The sequence below is a fragment of the Cyprinodon tularosa genome, unplaced genomic scaffold, assembly GCF_016077235.1.
Source record: "Cyprinodon tularosa strain WSP-4 unplaced genomic scaffold, ASM1607723v1 ctg699, whole genome shotgun sequence".
Classification (NCBI taxonomy): Eukaryota; Metazoa; Chordata; class Actinopteri; order Cyprinodontiformes; family Cyprinodontidae; genus Cyprinodon; species Cyprinodon tularosa.
Window position 1 is genome coordinate 90,603 of NW_024039450.1, and position 19,560 is coordinate 110,162.

The 19,560-nt window shown below is 37.2% G+C and overlaps 1 protein-coding gene across 1 annotated transcript in view; it reads right to left on the minus strand.

Annotated features, from left to right (window-relative positions):
• The window catches only part of ntn1b (netrin 1b), an 80,111-nt gene that overhangs the window by 26,667 nt on the left and 33,884 nt on the right, over positions 1–19,560 (minus strand). Inside the window, exon 3 of the mRNA XM_038268210.1 lies at positions 13,263–13,451. Within this exon, the coding sequence (XP_038124138.1) occupies positions 13,263–13,451 (189 nt within the window). The remainder of the gene's footprint in view (positions 1–13,262; positions 13,452–19,560) is intronic.

Sequence of the window (19,560 nt, forward strand, 5' to 3'; positions counted from 1 at the left end):
TTTTGCGCTACTTTAGTGGAAAACAGGACAGACAAACCGTATGGTTTTAGCACTACCAAATATCTTTTATCGTCCGTTTCTGCTGTTAAGCCTACTACTTTGGCCGCGAAAGTTATAGCCAGCCAGACGCCGAAGCAATGTTTCATAACTTGAGCCTATGATAGGCAGCCAAGCTGTATCCAAACTTGCCGACAATAGCCTAGCTTAGCATGATCAATGTTAATGTCTGATTCTGATAGGCAGTGTTGGGCAAGCTACTTGTCCAGTGTAGTGAGCTAAGCTATCAGTTACTCAACAATAAATTAAGCTTCACTACACCAAAGCTACTACCTAAAGAATTATAGCAAGCTAAGTTACACTAATGTGTTAAAAGTAGCTTAACTACATCAGAAGCTATTTAACGTTTTACCAACCTAATATCAATTCAAAATGAGTGATACACTGGTTAAAATATTTATTAAAGATCAGCCAATGATATAACACAGTGTAAAAATTGTTTTATGATCAGCATAGTTAAAAAAAACTAAAGTATTTACTAGTAGACAAAAAAATAAACAATCTGCTGTTATTAGTACCAAATGAAAGGTACTGTGTAGTGTTCTACACATGGAGACATGGCTATGAGTTTGCATTCAATGGACATCTCTAGGGAAAACAAAACCCTACAAAAGGCATCTTATTTCTTTGGGGTCTCCCTTAGAGAAAACTTCTTCAGACCTCAATTAAACAGTCGATTCAAGTAACAAATAAAACTGTTTACAAAAAGGTGAAAAAATAAAGAAGCTAATTAATATATATACATTTATGTCTCACTGTATTTCTACCTACATATTTATTCATAGTATTTTGGGGGGTAATTAATTGAATGCTTATTTATTTATTAAGCATGTATTTATTTATGTATTTATTTTATATACGGTAGAGCTGTTCCTCCATACCTAAAAAATCTTATCTGTGCAAATAAGCCTTAAAACAGATTTATGTAAAAATCCTGTCTGGTAAACTAGGCCATGAAAATACAATATCTAAGTTTGGCTACTGCTCTCTAATGAGAATATCTTAGTGGCACTCATCAGACGTAAGAAACTACTCATTTGATTATTTGCTTCGATGTCGCAATACATCATACTTTCATAAAATCATGCAACATACTCTACCCTATCTGTGGACATTGTTATTTGCAAAGTAGGTGTTGGATAAACAAATAAAAGTGCTTTAATGTTGCTTTAAAGAAACAGACTTATCCTCACTAAAGATACCTGTAGCATTTTCCGTTATCAAAATCGGACATGCTCTACAGCCAATAATATTTAGCAGTGTAGTCACTTCTCAGGAAGTGGTCTAACACACACACCCAGTTGTGAGGAAGTGCAACGATTTTAGCATAATTTGACCTATGGGTAGTGATGCCATGCTGCAGCAATATATAACTTAATGTCATTGTGACCAATTTTCTTTTTGCATTTTCAGATTTGTGCAGAATTCCATCGAATAACAAATATGAATTTAAAGAGTACATTTTATTCTGCATTTGATAAGTACATGCCATGGCTAATGACGATGTACCGTGAGAAAGCGGCCCGCACTGGCAAAACTTCTGAATTGCTAAGAAACATCTTCAGGACCTATGATCTCCTTGTATGTAACATTTCCTACCTCATGACAATTTGTACTATAGTATTATTTAATATATGCATATGATTAATATTCTGCTTATTCTGCAATTCTGTCTTCCCATTACCCACAATCCCTCTTTCTTCTAGGAAGACGTTAATGTTAACAGCAGACGCACAATTGCTCTGCAGGCACTTCCCATCTTCCTGCGTGAAGATGCTGCTGGATTTTTTAAGACCTGGAATGTAAGTTTATGATTCAACTAGGGCTGCAACAACGAATCGATAAAATCAATAAAAATCGACTTTTAAAAGCGTTGGCAAAGAATTTCATCATCGATTAGTTGTGTCGCGCGATTAATGCGTCATCCACTGCCGCCGTCATCACTGCCACTTGACTGAAACGGGGGAAGAAAAAAAAATTACGGCAGAGCGAGCCAGCGCTGTAGGTGCGCAGTGTTGCCAACTCAGCGACTTTGTCGCTATATTTAGCGACTTTTCAGACCCCTCCAGCGACTATAAAAAAAAAAAAAAAGCGAATAGTGACAAATCTGGCAACTTTTTACGGTGTCACTGGCGGCTTTTGGAGACTCTTACGTGAAAGCATGTATCGTTCCTACTCTGCCGTGAGGCGCCTCCCCCATCTCAACCCCGTTCTCCCACAGGAGTTCCTCTCAGCGCTGCAGTCAGAGCCGCAGGATGTTTACCCTCAGCGTCCAGACTGCAAATGAAGCGCGCATGCGCCGGGATTGACGGCGCAAATTGATCACAATAATTAAAATAGCCTTTATAAATAAATTAACTTGCAAATTATGAGGGCAAGGCTTTTAAAGTTTAAATCTTCTGGCAAAGATAAAGTAAAGAAGATCCTGCAATTTATGGAAGTAAAGCAGAATAAAATCCAGCAAGATCAGTAATATGTCAATTAATTATATGCCACATTCACATGTAAATATCTGTCTTTGGAGGATGTGTTTTTTAGCGCCCCTAGTTCTCTCATTTTTATTCCAAATACAATTTATAATTTGAATCACAGGGCTATTTTTATCTCTATGGTTTAGTATTTTCTCAAGCAGCAACTTTAACTGCTATACTTTCCTGTCTTAAAAGGCAGAACTCTTCTAGTCTAAAAAAACTCATTTGTTGAAATGGGGGGGCCTATTGTTTGAACCCCTTAGGGGCTTTTAAAAACAAAAATGCCTGTCTTTTTTTGCGCTTTATGAAACGAAGTAGCCTATATTTTGTGGATGTACAGCTACATTTCTCATGTAAGTTTGCGTAGTTTTAACACAAACATTTATTTTTCATATTGCACCAGTACAGTTAATGAGCAACCTGTACTTGTGTGCTTGTTTGTTCTGTCTAAAATGTTTATTTTGGAATAAAGAGGTTAATATAAAAAATATTTTTTGTCCGATTCATTGATTAATCGAAAAAATAATCGTCCGATTCATCGATTTTTAAAATAATCGTTAGTTGCAGCCCTAGATTCAACTGTGTGTACTCTTTTACTCTTTCTTTTTCTTAGTTTGTGTATCTCTATAAATATATTTTTTTTCTATTTAACCCTCTGTTACTGCCAAAAGACAACAACCACAACCCTCTTCCTAGCCACCAGAAAAGCTATTAAATCATACTGTACTACAGTAATTCTCCAAGAATGTCATATTTGGGAATTTTACCTGAACTTTTCATTCACTGGTATTTCATATTAAATACACATGTAGTGTTTTTCATTGACTGCTCTACTCATTAACTAATTACTGTCATGTTCTTTAGGCAGAAGACATTGACCTGCCAGACCTCTCGGATACAACTGTAGCTGTTCTCACCATCGGCGTCGCCAGACCCCATTTACTGGGGCACGTGCCCCAGTATAAATCTCATGAATATTTGCAACAGTGATACATTTTTTTAATGCATCAATTTAGATAATTCCAACGGGAGGAGATGTATATTTCTACTCAAATGCGCAGCAAGTGTGTTGTTAACTCCAAATTGAGGATGTAATAGCGCCCCCACGTCAGCGCATGTCACTGCATGAACTGCAGGTAAATTAACGCGCTGCTCTCAACTGTTTTGGATGGGACACTGTGCGGCCGCGATGCATTTTTAGTTCTGGTAACGTTTCTTACCTGTCAATTTTATTATTTTCCCAGTGAAACCACATGAGTTATAGGCTACTAACTGAAAATCACTGCATTGGTTTGTAGATGGATTAGGCTTGTCCCGATCCGATCCACGTATCGGATCGGGACGCCGATATTGGCAAAAAAATGCGTATCGGCAAAGCATGTAAAATGCCGATCCAGACTGCCGATCCAGTTTTAAAAAAAAAATCTGGTTCGTATTTTCCAGTTTCGCCGATTGAAACAATCCATTCATCTATTTTGCGCCAGTGTTCCCCTGTTTTGCATTTTTGTTAAAACTTACAGTAATACTTGCACCTTTAACTGTTTACGGTTTTACTGTTCACTGTGCAATTTCAGATTGCTATTCATAATTTTGTCCAGTTCGTGTTTATTTCTTAATAAACAGATAAGTTTGTTGTTACCAAGCATTGTGTTTTATTCAATCTCACCTAATTTAGCTGGCTAGATGTTATCAAGAGTACTAAAACCCTTTTCAACATGAGTCTTACAACTAAGGCTAAATACTTTAACTTAAACTTAAATACATGCTTGGATAGGCTGGTATCGGCCAGTATCGGTATCGGATCGGAAGTCCAAAAACAATATCGGTATCGGATCGGAAGTGCAAAAACCTGGATCGGGACATCTCTAAGATGGATATCAGGAAATTCCTCACACGAAGCAGAGACAGGGAAGCAGTAACACAAGATGAGAGAGAGGGAGGTAAGGTCCTGTGATGAATTAGTGATTTAAGCTAACTAGTTACATTAGGAACGTTATAAGCAATATGATAGATATTTGCATAATAATAAATTTACGTTTTTTAATGTTTGCTGTAGAGAATGAGAATGAAGGTGCTGGAGTAGGAAAGGGAGGAGGAGGCGAGACTGACAGGCAAGAGACAGGAGAGAGAGGACCATGAAGGTGATGAGGGAGCAACAACCAGCTTCCACAAACAAGAAGGAGACATTAGTGACTTAGGGGGAAAGCATGATAGTCCTAGACAAGTTAAGTTGTCCCACTATCCCCAGGACAAATTTGGAGTAAAAAAAACTTTAATTTAATTCAGAATGGTTTGAAAGCTTTTCCTGGTTGAAAAGAAAGCCTTGTCATCAAGGATATGCAGTGTGTTTTCAACTTGCTTGATAACACCATGTTCCCCACACTAACGCAGGTCATCCAGATCTCCCTCACAATCACAATTAACAGCTGGAGTTGTGAAAGGTCATTCAGTGTGTTGAGAAGGATCCACACTTGGCTGAGGTGCACAATAGGACAAGACAGGCTCCATCATCTTGCTATTTTATCAGTTGAAAAGGAAGAACTTTCTAAGCTGAGTCACAGTCTAGTGATTGACCGCTTTGCAAAAATGAAAAATAGGAGGTACACTTTAATGCTAAAAAAAATAAAAGAAAAACTTAGTTCGGGTTGAGTTAATCTTTCCCCTGAACTAAAACTCTGAAACCTAGGAATTAATGATTACTTCAGAATATGTATAAGGAAACTTTTTATTTGTCAAAGTTGGTGATGTCTTATTTTTTATAGCTGCAATGTTGAAAATGTTCGTTTGTTAAAACAAATATGCTCTTATACTCATTAATATCTCAACTGGTAATTTTGGTAGGAGTGTATCAGGGTGGGGCAGTGTGCTTGTCTGTATTTATGTATGGAAGGAGGGGCATATGCACTAGGGGGCCGGTGCCCCAGTAAAGCTTTGTGCCTAGCAACGCCCCTGGTTCTCACTGTCTCGAATGATACAGTCTCCCTTGTGAAGTTTGGTCCTGCAATACATTCTATAGTTCTTGAGGGAGAGATTGTGCTATGTAATATAGCACAGTTAACAGAGACATTCATTTTGCTTTTTGGCTTGATTTATGCACTACATCTACAGTATCCCAAAAAATTGACATATACATTCAATTTTATTCAGAAAGTTGTAATGGGTTTGGATGACCTGAAGCGGTTACCTCCGAGACTGCTTAGCCTTAAAAATGATCTGATGATGGATGAGTAAGCAGTCTGCTTAAAAGAAGTCGTTGTTACTACCAGCATGGTGATACTCAAGCAACCATTTTGTCTTTGTTTTTTGTTTTCGCTTTTTTATTTATGTTGGCCTATTATTGTTGGCCTATTATTTTTGGATCGGCCTATTATGTTGGCCAATTTTTCGTTTTTTGTGGATACAGAGAAGCCGATGTTTCAGAACCTGCAGATTTGTTATTGTTTTTGTTTTTGATCATTTCAGTGTTTGGCTTGAGGTCCCAGAGTTTCGTACGGAAATGCTTTGGTCTGCCTTAAAGTCACTGGGAACTAAAAGATCTTTTACGGTTTTATTTGCTGAATAAATAAAACCGTATTTATTCAGCATTTTGATTGAAAATGTGGTTGTTATTTATTTTATTTTCTGTATTAACCCCATTGCTGGGGACATTGTTCTGAATTCTAATGGAATTCATAAATAAATGGAATCTGCAGTAAAATTGTCTTTTGAATATTTTTTTATTTGAATCATACAAATAAAATATATTTGATTTTAGAAAAATTGCTAACATATACAGGCAATAAAATGTGTTTAAATACAGTTAAGTCAACTTAAAAATATAAAAGGCTGAATTGACAATGTTTAGGTCTGAGAAACTGAATGAGTCATGGTGATAACATGAAGATATTATTAGGGGTGATAACTTTAAAAAATCAACTCCGTGTCCAGTGTCAATTTTGTTAGTTTTAACATTAGTTTCAAAATGATCAGGTTCATTAAACTTATCAAACATTTAAGTATTGATTACTTAAAATGTTAGTTTGTGAAATTATTATGTTTCAGTTCATCAACTTCCTCAAAATAAATGAGTGTGAATATCTTTTCTAGTTTAGAGTAGTAATTACTTAAAATGTTTGTTTGTTGAAATTATTTGTTTTAATGTTATTTATTTGACCAAAGATTTTAAGTGTAAAGAGCTTGTCTAACTAATGTAGTAATTACTTAAAACATCTTTTTCTCACATTATTCTTTTTAATTTTATCCTTATACTCAAAGATTTTGAGCACTAGCAAAAGTCTCATTTTAAGTAGAAATTACTTAAAATATTCTTTAACATAGCTAAATATTTTGAGGTAATCAGTTTCATCAAATATTTTGAGTTCATTGAACCTGTTGGGGTTTACAGTGTTGCCCTTTTTGTTAGGAGATCAAATTTGCAGAATGAAGGATTACTAGCTGACCTACTGAGATATTCTCCCTCCTGAGTTGTGGATTTCTGCAGCTTCCTCAGAGTTCCAAGCTTCAAATCTAAATTTTTTTATTCAAACCCGATTGAAACCTCCATAACTTTCTCCCTGATTTGTCTTCCGTTTTCTTTGGTCTTGCTGAAACTGTTTGGTTTCATTTAACAAAAACTCTTTAACAAAACTCTGACGTTACACTGACATTAATTTATGTTAATGTGGATTCAGTTTACTACTCACGGGAAATCGAATGTTAAGGCTACCTGGAATTCCTTTAAGATACCAGCATAAATAGTCTACATCGTAATTAACTTTTTTAAGCTTCTAAAAATGTTATACTGATATTTTTTAATCAAAATAATTCCCAGAATGACATTCCCATTTATCAAAGCACGTCTGAGAAATTCTCTTGAATTCCCCTCCTTGTCCTGGTAAACAGGCGGTCATCATTGTTTTATGTATGCGAGTGATAACCATCCCGCTCCAGAGCGCACCTACCTTGACCAACCTGCATCGGCCCAGTAAACAAACGCCCAACTTCTGCGATCAGTGACCAGTGATGTGAGGCAGAGCGTTTCTACTTTTTCCAGCATATACCTTAGTCAGGAAAATCTGTTTTTCATCTTCTAGAGTCTAGGAGTTTAATCCTAGACTCAAATTATTTTTTATCAAAAGACAAGTATGACAGCAGAAGTGGAGTCATGCCACGGTGCAGCAGCTCTAGAGCAATGTATGAAAGTGAAGGCAAGTGGGTTTCCTCCAGCTTAGAAAAACAGCAATAAAAAACTATTTTTATACATATGATTCATCATATGTATGCTTAAATTTGACTTTGTAATGCTGAAAAAGCATGATAAAGAACTATAAATAGAAATAATTAACACATACACATTCTTTTTCATACTTTTCTTAGCAAAGATTCTGATAAAGCATTTATCGTTTTCCTTCTGTTGTTTCTATCTGTGAAATGTAAAAAAAAAAAATTACAATTAAGGGGAATAAAATCATTTCCAATATATGTATGTAATTAATTTTTTTTTTTTTTTTTTTTTTTTAGTTCAGTTGTGGAGATACAACTGGCTTTCTTTCCATTTCAAAGTGAAACCTGCTTCATTGCAACAATGGTGACCATATAATTGAGCTGAAATGAAGAATAATTGATGGTTGCATTAGTCAAACAGAGCCCTGAGTAGTATAGGGATAGAGTAGTATAATTACGGTTCTGTTCACAGAAAAGCCAAGGTTGTGCTGTTTTGCATTGCAGCTGTTCAGTTGTAAGATGTCATGGGTTGCCTGCAGCTTATAGTTCAGTCAATCTTCCATAAGGAACCAGAAGTTTTCTCATACTCCCTTTTGTGCAGAACGCCATGTAAAAACACATCAGGAAAAAAACACCACACCAACAAAGATTCCTTTTACAGTAAGTAAAATTCTTTTATGTAGAAAAAAACCTGCATTTCTTATTAAGTCTGTGAACTTCTTCTTCAACATTTAATACAACAAGGAACTGCACAGGTGTTCCAAGATTCTCAATACAAAACACTTTCTTCTAAACATTTTTGCTGTTTTTTTCCCTATTTTTGATAATTGAAATGTTTAAAAAGTAAAACTTTCTAATTTGAAGCTGCAGTGGAAGGTCTGAAGAAGTGAATGGTTGTTCAGGGCCTTTGGGACTCCAGTGCAATGAACCATGTATCACCCTCATCTCTGTGGACTCACCAGAGGCTTAACCGCCAAATTTATGGACGGAAAAGGTTTGAAAAAAAAATTAAAAAGGAGAAACTCAAGGGGTGGGAGGTAAGCAATGCGATTCTCCAGGAGCCATGTTTAAACTACCCTTGATGAGGAGCGAAGCTGTTAATCTGGGAAATAAAGCATATGCCATTCAACATTGCCACTAGAGATGTATTCATTGCATGAAGTATAATACCCTCTCTTTTTCTTTTAGTTTTTTTTTTTTCTTAAAAGGTTATGGCTGCTTAGCGTACAACTGCTGAGAAGCGAGGCGTCGCGGGGGAAATAGGTGGTGGAGGAACGGGGAATGAAAGCAGGTTTCCTCCCGGCTTTGTTGGCACCATGCTGTTATTTCCTGTCCAACAACAGCAGAACGAAATGGGCGGCTGATTTGAACAATAAATACGGCTGTTCTTAACTGATGTCACGACGGCCCGTTTTTGTCACCTGAGAAGAAAGGCAGCAATCAGACTGTTTGGATTTGATCCCAGAGCAATGAGCGGGCTGGGTGGGGAGGTATAAGGAAACATGTTCAGGTTACTGTTTCAGCTGTTGAGAAAGGCTGCACAGAGATGTATGAATATCACTGCATCATCAAACGAGGGGAACTTTTTGTTAAACTAAGCTGCTTTTACCTCCAAACTCCAAATGGAACTACACCCAAATAGAACTGGGGAAATGTTTAGGCTGGCAGAGGGAACCTGCTAAGTGCAGATAATCTATCAAGCTCCTGCAAAACATCAGCATGGCTGAACATAGTGCTCTGCTGGACTCTGATCTCTAACTTTGGTAAAGGTATCTGAGCTTTCTGCTATGCGTGGCTTCATTTCTCTCTTATGAAGGCAGAATTCAAAGCAAACTGTTGCGGCGTGCTGCAGGAAATATCACGTTGCTGTTCCGGCGGCCAGCGGTGAACCAAAGACAGGGGCGCCAGTGGCCTGGCATCCTAAAACTCCCGTAACAGCCAATCATAGCCTGGCGGTTAATGTGGCTTAACAATGCAATGTACAGAGCTGTTTAAATCGGCAAAAAGCTCAAATGCATGTGGCGAAGTAAGAGATTGAAAATTAAATTACATTAAAACTGGCAGCTAAAAGAAAGTTTTATGCCTTGTTTTTGTTCACCTAATTAATAAAAAACTTCAGTATTGTTTACATTTTTTATGAAAGACTTTATGGAACAGTTTAGCTATTTTTAATCCACAATGTTTTTTGGGATATTTCTAAACCTGTTTTGGACATGTAGAGACTGAAGCTTTTATTCCCCGCGCTCCTTGAAAAGTAGCTGAAACTCAGACTGAATTAAAGTTTTTGGTGAAAAAACTCTTTTAAAGTCCCATTTCCACCACCCTCTGAAAACCGGTCCGTGCCAAGCTAGGCTCAGATAACCGTGCCGCTCGGTTCCTTATAACCATTTACACATCGCACTAGCATGGTTCCCCGCCTCCTAGTGGGGATCTACGGTACTACTGCTCTCTAGAGGTAAACAAGCAAACCACCATGGCGGTGCCCGTAAAGTTCATGAAGTTATGTTCTGTTATCGTTGTGAAATTTTGTCATTCACTGAGAGTCAGATGAAGAAGGCAGCCTTTGATGAATTTACTTGACAGAGTCAGATTATTGGGAAGTGGATATGACAAATAGTCTAATCAGGGTTTACAGGCGAAGGAAACAACGACAGACGTTAAGGCTCACACTGCTAAGCAGAATAATCCCTGAATATCATGTGGGATGGAAGGGAAACTAGTATTTTTATAAATGTCTAAAGTGTCGTGATTACTGCCAGGAGATGACGGAGTCTGCAGATGAGCTCTTTGCTATTTGAGAACTGAGCCAAAACCGAACCGTGCCGAGCCCTACTGATGAACTAGTACCAGTTTAACAAGGTTCGATGTGTCTGGCAAGGTCTGGTTCGATATTAGCACCATTTACACTCAACATTTATCTCGGTTACCGTATTCTGGCTGATCTCAGCACGGTTTTAAAAGGGTAGTGTAAATGGAGCATAAGTCTAATTAGAGATCGTGCTTGATTAAGACGAAGAAGATTTATTAACCCCTTGAACCCTACGGACCCACCGGCGGGTCCAGCTGCTACGTGACCTCGTAATTTTACCAAACCCCCAGTATTGATGTAAAAAACATATTTGGCACAGTTTGGTGACATTTATGGATAAATGTGCCAAAATGGCCTCTCCGCCTAAGAAATTTCTCACTAATACCATTCTAAAATAAATATGATTCATCTGATTGAGTCCACATTTTGTATATTTTTACACAACATTTAGACTTGAAAGTCTGTACTACTTTTTTGTACTATAAATAATATTTTGGTAGTGTTTTGCAATGTTTATTTCAAAGAAAATTTTGGCGAGGTTCAAAAAATGCAAAATATTTTGTATTTTGTCCCTAATATTTCAGGCAGGGTCAAAGCTACAATGGTGCTGACACCAGAAAACCATTCTATGACATCTTACCTTTACAGACGTACCAAAAGTTTCTTCTTAAATCTAATAGCTTTGAGGCTATAAGTGATTTACTTTTGTGTGTTTTTGTCAGGCAGAAATTTATTTATACCCCCTTAGGGTGTAAGAGGTTAATAATGCCGGTAAAACACATCAAATACTTGGCTGGATTACACAAAGTCTAAATAGGTTTAAGGGAATCAATACTTATGCAAACTATTAAACATCCATAGTGTTTTACTTTTGGTTTCGGCTGAACACATGGGCAAGCAGTGCATCACTTTGATATTTTGCTGGTGAGATTCTAACAAGAGGGACTGATTGGCAGCAGTTTGTTTGCACAGGGCCTTCTTTACTCCCAGAGGTCCTTCCACACAGAAGGAGCTCAGCTTTGTCTCCCCACATTTTAATTCCTGCCAGCTGTGCCTCAAACCTTGCGCGTGTGTCCACACCTGTGTGTGTGTTTTGTCTCCTTTTTTTTTTTTTCCAGTACGCACGTGTGTGTAATTGCTGAGTGAACGGAGGAGAATGCCGTCTAGCGAGGCGTTTCTGCTCAATGGATCGGCAACCACCTCTGGCCTGTTTGTTATGCTTGTTTCGTGAGGCATTCATGGAGGGCCTCAAATAGTTTAGGAATTGCATGGGTCAGTTCGCTGACACCATGGCTGAAGAGCGCCTGGGTCTGCTCTGTCCTAAAGATTTCTACCCAAACAGTCTCTGCGGTTTGTTTTTATCTTTTCTCTAAACTAAGCACTAGTCTAAGCTATATGAAAAAAAATAGCTTTAAATTCATTATTGCAGTTAGGTCACTTTACATTTCTTTTAGCTTGTGTGATCTGTTTGACCTGGAGAAATATTTGTTTTATAGAATATTTTTTGTTGTTTTATTTTGAGAACATTAAAAAACATCCCATTCCACTTTTGATCACTAAGAGTGCAGCATTACATCAAGGTTACTACAAAATGCATGATACAAAGTTTTTTGTGCACAACACAAGATTTTGGTAATTCTTTCCAGGAAGGAACAAAACCTCCCTACCCTACTTTTTCTTTATGCTGATGTAAAAAAACCAATGCTGCACATTATATTGAATATTAACTCTAATTGCACCATCACTGAGGGCAAGGTCTCTGCAAAGGACAGCTCGGGGTGCCATATTTCCTGGAAAATGATATTTCACATCTCATTCAATAATATGCCAGAAGCTTATTCTGCCTGGTCAATAGATTCCAACTGTCCTTGATGTTCACAACTTTATCTTTTAGCCTGAGATACAAAAAATATTGTTAAAGATATATTGATAAAGAAAGTAAAAGAGAATAAATAAGAAAAGTTTAAGTCATAGCAAATCTTAACTACTCTAAAACTCTTAAGATAAGTGGGTAAAGATAAATTGATGGAAAGATTAAAGTCCTGCCCTTATCTGCTCTTATATAATATAAGCACTGTTTCATCTATATGTTATTAACGATTCAAAGAGATTTGATGGTATAGTAGCTAGTTCTATTTCAACATTATGATTCCTAATAAACAGAACTTTTTTTTTTTACTGAGAAAGACTTAACTTTGTCTCTAGTGATATAGAAGTCAGAATAAAATGTGCTGCTTCCATCTAAAAGTTGAATCCAAATATTTATTTACTTCTAGTCAGTTAATTTTACCCTCTTAAATTAAGAAATATGTGTAGATTTTTATATAAAGTTATGGTTTCTGTTTGGGCTTTTGCAGTTTTTTATGATTTACATGCTGTCTGTGGTTGTTTTCAAATATCTAGGTTCAGACCAGATAGATCTGCTATGTTTAAATATGAGCAATATATCCTTGGTAGGCTTATGAGCTCTGGCTTAAGTCTAAATTAGGTCTAGGCAAGTTTCTGTTTTGATCAGGTCTAAATCACTCATGTTTTATTCTTCACCAGACTTACATCGTCAGACTCAACATTGATGAAGAATATTGTAGCATTTTATTCTTCCAAGTCCTCGTGGTTACACTTTAAAAAGAGCCAACAGTGTCATCAGTTTAGATTGAACCTTTAGCTGTACATTGAGTGTATTGTGTGAGTTATCAAAGGTGCTAATACCAAACATCCGTTACCTTTGCAAGCTCTGCGGTGAGAAATGGACTTGGTCATGTCCCTGTAGTAGCCCTCCTTGCAGTAGTGACAGTGGCGCCCTGCTGTGTTGTGACGACAGTTGAGACAGACCCCGCCACTCCTGCGGCCGGACAGCTTGTACAGCTCCATGTTGAAGCGGCAGCGACGGGCATGCAGGTTGCAGTGGCACGCTGGGTGGAAAGAAAGAGACAGAAAAATTTACATTAGTTTGCATTTGTTGCACAAAGGGACTCCCACATCTTATTGGAGCCTCAGAAAAATATAAACGGTAACGCCACTGAGTCTTTGGATTTCAGAAATTAGAACCCCTATTCATAGTACTTTACATTTTATGCATGTGTTTAAAATATCAAATAGAAAATAAACGTTAAAATCTGTAGAGAAGATTGTATGTTTAAAAGACCTTTTCTTAAAGGTATTGTGGAGGATTTTCACGAATTTGTTAAAACACCTGCCCTCTCCACTTTGAAAAACAATGTGCATGTGAGAGCATGCACGAGCCCATTTCTCCTCGTGCAAACTCAGTTTAAAAGTTGCTCATACAGCTCATACAGCGTACTGTGTGCGAACATGTGTCCGGTGTGACAGCAAATCCCATAATGCTCTCTGCACAAAGCATTCTATCATATATCTGCCTCTCCTGAGGCCTTTCTTTTCTTCTCTTGGACTTGATAGACACTTTTTCTCTTACGACCCCCGACCATGGTGAGAAAGGTGAGCTTCAATGACCGTAGCTCACCACAGGTATACGCCTGAAAGTGCTCATAAAAGATCTCCTCTATACCTTTAGGTACACATATCTACACCAAAAAGAGATGAAGGATGAATTTTTTGTACACTCATTTCATACATCAATGTCATAATCTGAAAGTCAAATTTAAGGAGGACTCGACCTGAGGAAGAAATTTTGGTTCACAGACTAGGAGCATTAATGACTTAATGGGGAATTCTGTCCTGCTACACTGCAATGGCAGCTAATGTACTCAATTCAGTTCAATTCAGTTTATCTATATAGCACCAATTCACAACACATTTCATCTCAAGGAACTTTACGATTCAGCCAGATCATACAGTCAATTTGATTCAGAGTTTTCTATCTAAGAAAACCAGTTGATTGCATCGACTCATTGACTCGAAGGCAATCCCTCAGCATGCTACTCCAAGCCTTCAACGTGTTAAGGTAGGTGAATATCAACTAGGGCAGATAGATCACATAAGCCACACCTGTATACACATAAGGAGCTTTTAGCAGTTTTCTATTCTCATTCTGCCATAGGTAAAAAAAAGAATATGCTGCAGGATCAGATGGCTGGGGAGAGGATCCTGCAGAGACATTTATGTAATAAATAAAAGTATAAAAGAAAAGATTCTGTCAAATATTGTAATATTTCATTAAACAACATTGGGATTGATTTGCAGCCTAATGGATCTTAGAAGTAAAAAATTAAATAAAATAATGCAGCCAAACATACTGACATTGTCTTACTTTTAAATAACTCTTAAACCCCCACCTACCCGATTGCAGCACACCGCCCAAGAGTCTAAAATTCTGTTGCTGTGCACCAGCCACAGCAAATACCAAGAATATTATACAAATTGCAATGTAATGCCTTTGTTAATTTATGGTGATATATAAGGTCAAATCAGATCGTGACATATGTATGTATTATGATGCATGTACGTATAGTGCTGCCAAATTCTTGCCAATTCTCACCCTTTAACGTTCAGTGTAATTTCCTATGCTATTGAAACACAAGGCAGAAAGTTGTGATCTAAATATAGCATAACATAACTAGTAAATCTCTGCTCTATGTAGAACAGAGCGCTTCAGGCAGTCCTTTATTTCTGCTGCAATAATAAAAGAAGCATCTAGGTTTTATTATCACTTCTTAGTTGGCATTTCTTAGCCTGTTCTTAAGCCTGTCATATCCTGGTTTTAGTTTAACACATATCTTAACTTTCTGTGTAAAATCCGTTTCAATCATTTGACTGCAATACAAAGCATTCCAATGAGCACCCCCCCAACCCCCAAACGGTACCTCACATTTAGGTAATCTCTCCATCAGTGCATCTACTCTAATGTTATTACAAAGAGATGCAGGCGACAAGAATGTCACATATGCTCTGTACTTATCAGAGGTCTGAATCGTGTAGAAATCGGCTAACACCTGCCATGAGAGACCAGGGCTGGCAGGTGGTTGGGATTCAGAAACCCTCCCTCTGACTTGAAGGCCCAGACACACACACACACTCAGACTAACCGCAGAGGTGTTAGGCAGCTGTCATTGGCTTATCTCCCACACTTCCCTCCCTGAAGATGATCCAACATGCTCTTTACCAGCTTTGAAGAACTCTCTCCTGCACACACAACCCCCCCTTTAGTGTTTGCTGCTTTCTTATCCCAGATGTTATCTCAATTTAAGTGAGCAAGTGTGAGGAAAAACTCAACAGGGATCTCTCTGATCTTTTTGTAAATAGGTAAATGGAATACTGAAAGAAACCACCAAGACATTCACTGCAATGATGCTTCATGATGCAGAAAAACATGCTTCACAAAACAGAATCCAGACCTAACCGAAAAGTAGTGACATTCCCTTAATTCTAATAGTCATTAGGGGTTCGGAGCTGTTGGCTCTCTGTATTTTCAGAATGTTTTTGTAGATTTGAAATGAGTAAATGAGCAATTTTAAAGGGTAGAACAAAAAAAATATTGATGCCAATTTTAAATTCTGTGACACCATAAAATAAACAACAAAAAATATTTGTATAGTTTTATTTTCTATTTCATTGGAATATGGTTTTTGACTTGCTTTGTTGCCTCTACATATTTGATCATGCATTTATTTATTTTTTTGACATTACCATATACAGTATCTGTTTTATGCTATATTTTGGCCCTCCATGTACTTCAGTAATCACATCACAATGATTGTGAAAACCATTCTGGGGCCCCTAACATGGTGTCTCACAATCCACTCTTTGGGAACCCAACGTTTAGAGATATTTTATCGACCAATATAACATAATGTAAAATAAAAAGTAGTGGGCGTCTGTATTCAGTCCCTCTTTATGTCTATTAGCTTTCCAGATAAAGATTGTTTTTTTCCCAGTTTCCTTCACCAATTAGCTCATTCTCAGTTTGTTTTGATGCAACATTTCTATGAAGAGCCTGAAGATCTATTTTTCCAAATCTTGCCACAAACCTTTCACCAGATTAAGCTTTGTGCTGTGAATCGGCCTCCATCATAACTTTGGCTGTATGCACAGTCTTGACTGTTGTGTTGGAATCTGACGGCAGACCGATTTGGACCAGCAGGTCATGCAGTTACTAACGAAGGCAAGGCTGCATTACCCCTTTTACAAGAAATCCTAAACCAGAGCACCAAAAATACATCATATCTGTGTTGTTGCCTTGCAACAACTTTTAGCTCAGTTAGCTCCCAGGGAGCAAAGACTGCTTTACTGTAAAGAGGAAGTTTTGGGTCACATGACTCATTCAGAGATGGATCTGTTTTTGAGAAGAACAACCATTATGGGGCATTAATAGACACCAAGTGCTGCATACTGACCTGTTAATAATTTACTAAATAATAATTAATTAAGCTAATACTCGGGTCAAATGTTACACAGTGTTATTTTTGCTTTACTTAGAGGATTTCTGAACAGAGTCTAAAGCTCTGGATTTCAATAAGAGCCACACGAGGGAAAGAAACTGACTGCATTTCTATCTTTTCAGTATTTTATTTGTGAATAATTTGGGAAAATTCAGCTTTTTATTCTTTGACTTTCTTTGATAGTCCTTTACTACTTTATATTTGTTTCCTAAAATCAAAATAAAACACTTTGATAGTTTGATACTGAGTCTATTGTAACATCTGACAGTAAAATATCTGCATACTGCGATTTGACATCCTCATAGGCAAAATGTGTTTCCTGGCTCTGTGTCCATTATGATTTCAAGAGCCTACTTAGAGCTACGCTGTTCCAGTCTATTTATGTTCAAGTGCCATTTATCAGGCATTGTATAGAAAGAGCCACTCATCCCACAGCCTGCTGGAGGCGGCTGCTCACCGGGTCTGTGCAGGAGGATGCATTTTAGGAACAATCTGAGGTTTGATGATATTCTCTGTTGATACTTGGTCTTGGTCAGTGTTTTTAGGCATTTCATCAAACAGATCCCATAGGAAAACATTCCTTCTGTAGACATGGAATTTCTTAATTGCAGTTAAGTTTTTTTTTTTCTAATCTCCACTTAAATTCTTATCATCCCATCCAGTCATTTATATCAGCAGCTGATGACGCGTACCAAATCAAACAGGATTTGTGTCTCATCACAGCCTGAAATGTAAAGGCACTAATAGATTTCAGTATTATATTCTCATGACAACAGCTGTGTTGGTGATCCGGGCAGATACTGGATTCACTGTAAGCTGTACTGGGATCAAACACCGTTATGGGGCTTACATAACACCTGCTCCCTATATGTGGGTGATATTTTCATCTAAAAGTTTATCACAATCCATGAAGTGCTTTTTCTATTGTTATTCAGAGGGTTGGTTTTTTTTCACTGAGTAAAAGCAGAGTCACCAACTTTGCTTAAATGTGGATATCACAATTTATTCCATTTTATAGCTTTTATGCAGTGCTTTAAAATGCTTTTATATCAAAACTCCACATAAGAACCACAAAATCCATCTAATCAATGAAGATATTAGGTGATAAGCCAGCACAGGGTAGTGCATAATTGTAGGGTGGAAGGATAATGATCCATGGCTTTTGAATTTCTATATAAGCAACCTACACCAATCTTATACCACAAATCAAATATTGTGCGTTTTCTAGCCTTCATAAGTCTAATACTAGCCTTCATAATACTGTTGTTCTCAATGCATTCCCAATCCTGCAATTCCTTATTGAAACATGAGGGTGGCAGCATCATGATAGGAGGCTGTTTTTGTTCAGCGTGAAAAGGAAAGCTAAAGTGAAGATGGATGGAGATAAATACAGGATAATGCTGGAAAAAAAAACAGTTCGACAAAACAAAAGAGTCTAGACTATGGTGTCATTCCAGCAGAGATGGGAAGTAAAGAAGTACAATTACTTCGTTACGGTACTCAAGTAGATTTTTCTGATATTTTTACTTTATTTTACTACTTATTTTTATGGCGACTTTTTACTTCTACTCCTTACATTTTTACACAAATATCTGTACTTTCTACTCCTTACATTTTAAAAAATTGGCTCGTTACTTTAGTTTTGAATCATTTCAATGGAGTTAGCTTTATTATTTTTCACGTCATCAATACCAAATTCAATCTAATTGGATGGAAATCTACTTTGCATTTGACGCACCACTACAAGATGAATCGACAGATTCGGCGGTATTCATTCGCTGCAAATCATTGCCGCTTGGTGGCGGTGGCGTTAGCATAGTAGCATGGACGACGAGATGATTGAAAATGAACACAACGGAGATCTAGTCCTATTGGCAGACATCCATTTAAAATGTAGGCAACGGCATGAAAAAAGTGGTTTCTACTTTTACTTTTATACTTTAAGTAAATTTACAAGCCTGTACTTTGTTACTTTTACTTGAGTAAAGAAGTTTAATCAGTACTTCCACTTTTACCAGAATATTTTTTAACACAAGTATCTGTACTTTTACTCAAGTACGGAAAGTGAGTACTTTTGCCATCTCTGCATTCCAGAGGAAAATAAAACCCTAAACATAGAGTCAGAACTATGATAAGACAGCAAACACATGTGTTGGTTGAATCAGCCAAGATCCAGATTTATATCGGCTTGCAGCTCACTGGCAACACTTGGCAAGCGTTTCCATCCACCATGACTGAACTAGTGCAAGAAAAATGGGCAGAAGCTTTCTCGATGTTGATGACAAGGCAACTTTTTCCAACATAAATGACCAAAAGAGGCTTCCTTTAGACCCTGATAATAAATACTGTGAAGCAATAACTCTACTCAAAGTCAATGATCTAAAATGATTTTCAGTTATTAGACAGATCCCAATATTCTGAAAATGCCCAATGTCTGAGAATTTATTATAAGAACATATTACCCTTCTTTACAAGCTTGGCCTGACCTTTTGTTCTTGAACAATCATTAAAAATGTAATATAAAATATGAAAATGTATTCCAAATAAAAAATATTATTATTATTGCCTGCAAACTCTCCAGCAACTCTTCAGCCTTCTGCCGCTCAGCTCATTTCAAGCGATAACTCCCTCATTTGCTTATTTATTAAGAAGTCACCTGAGGAGT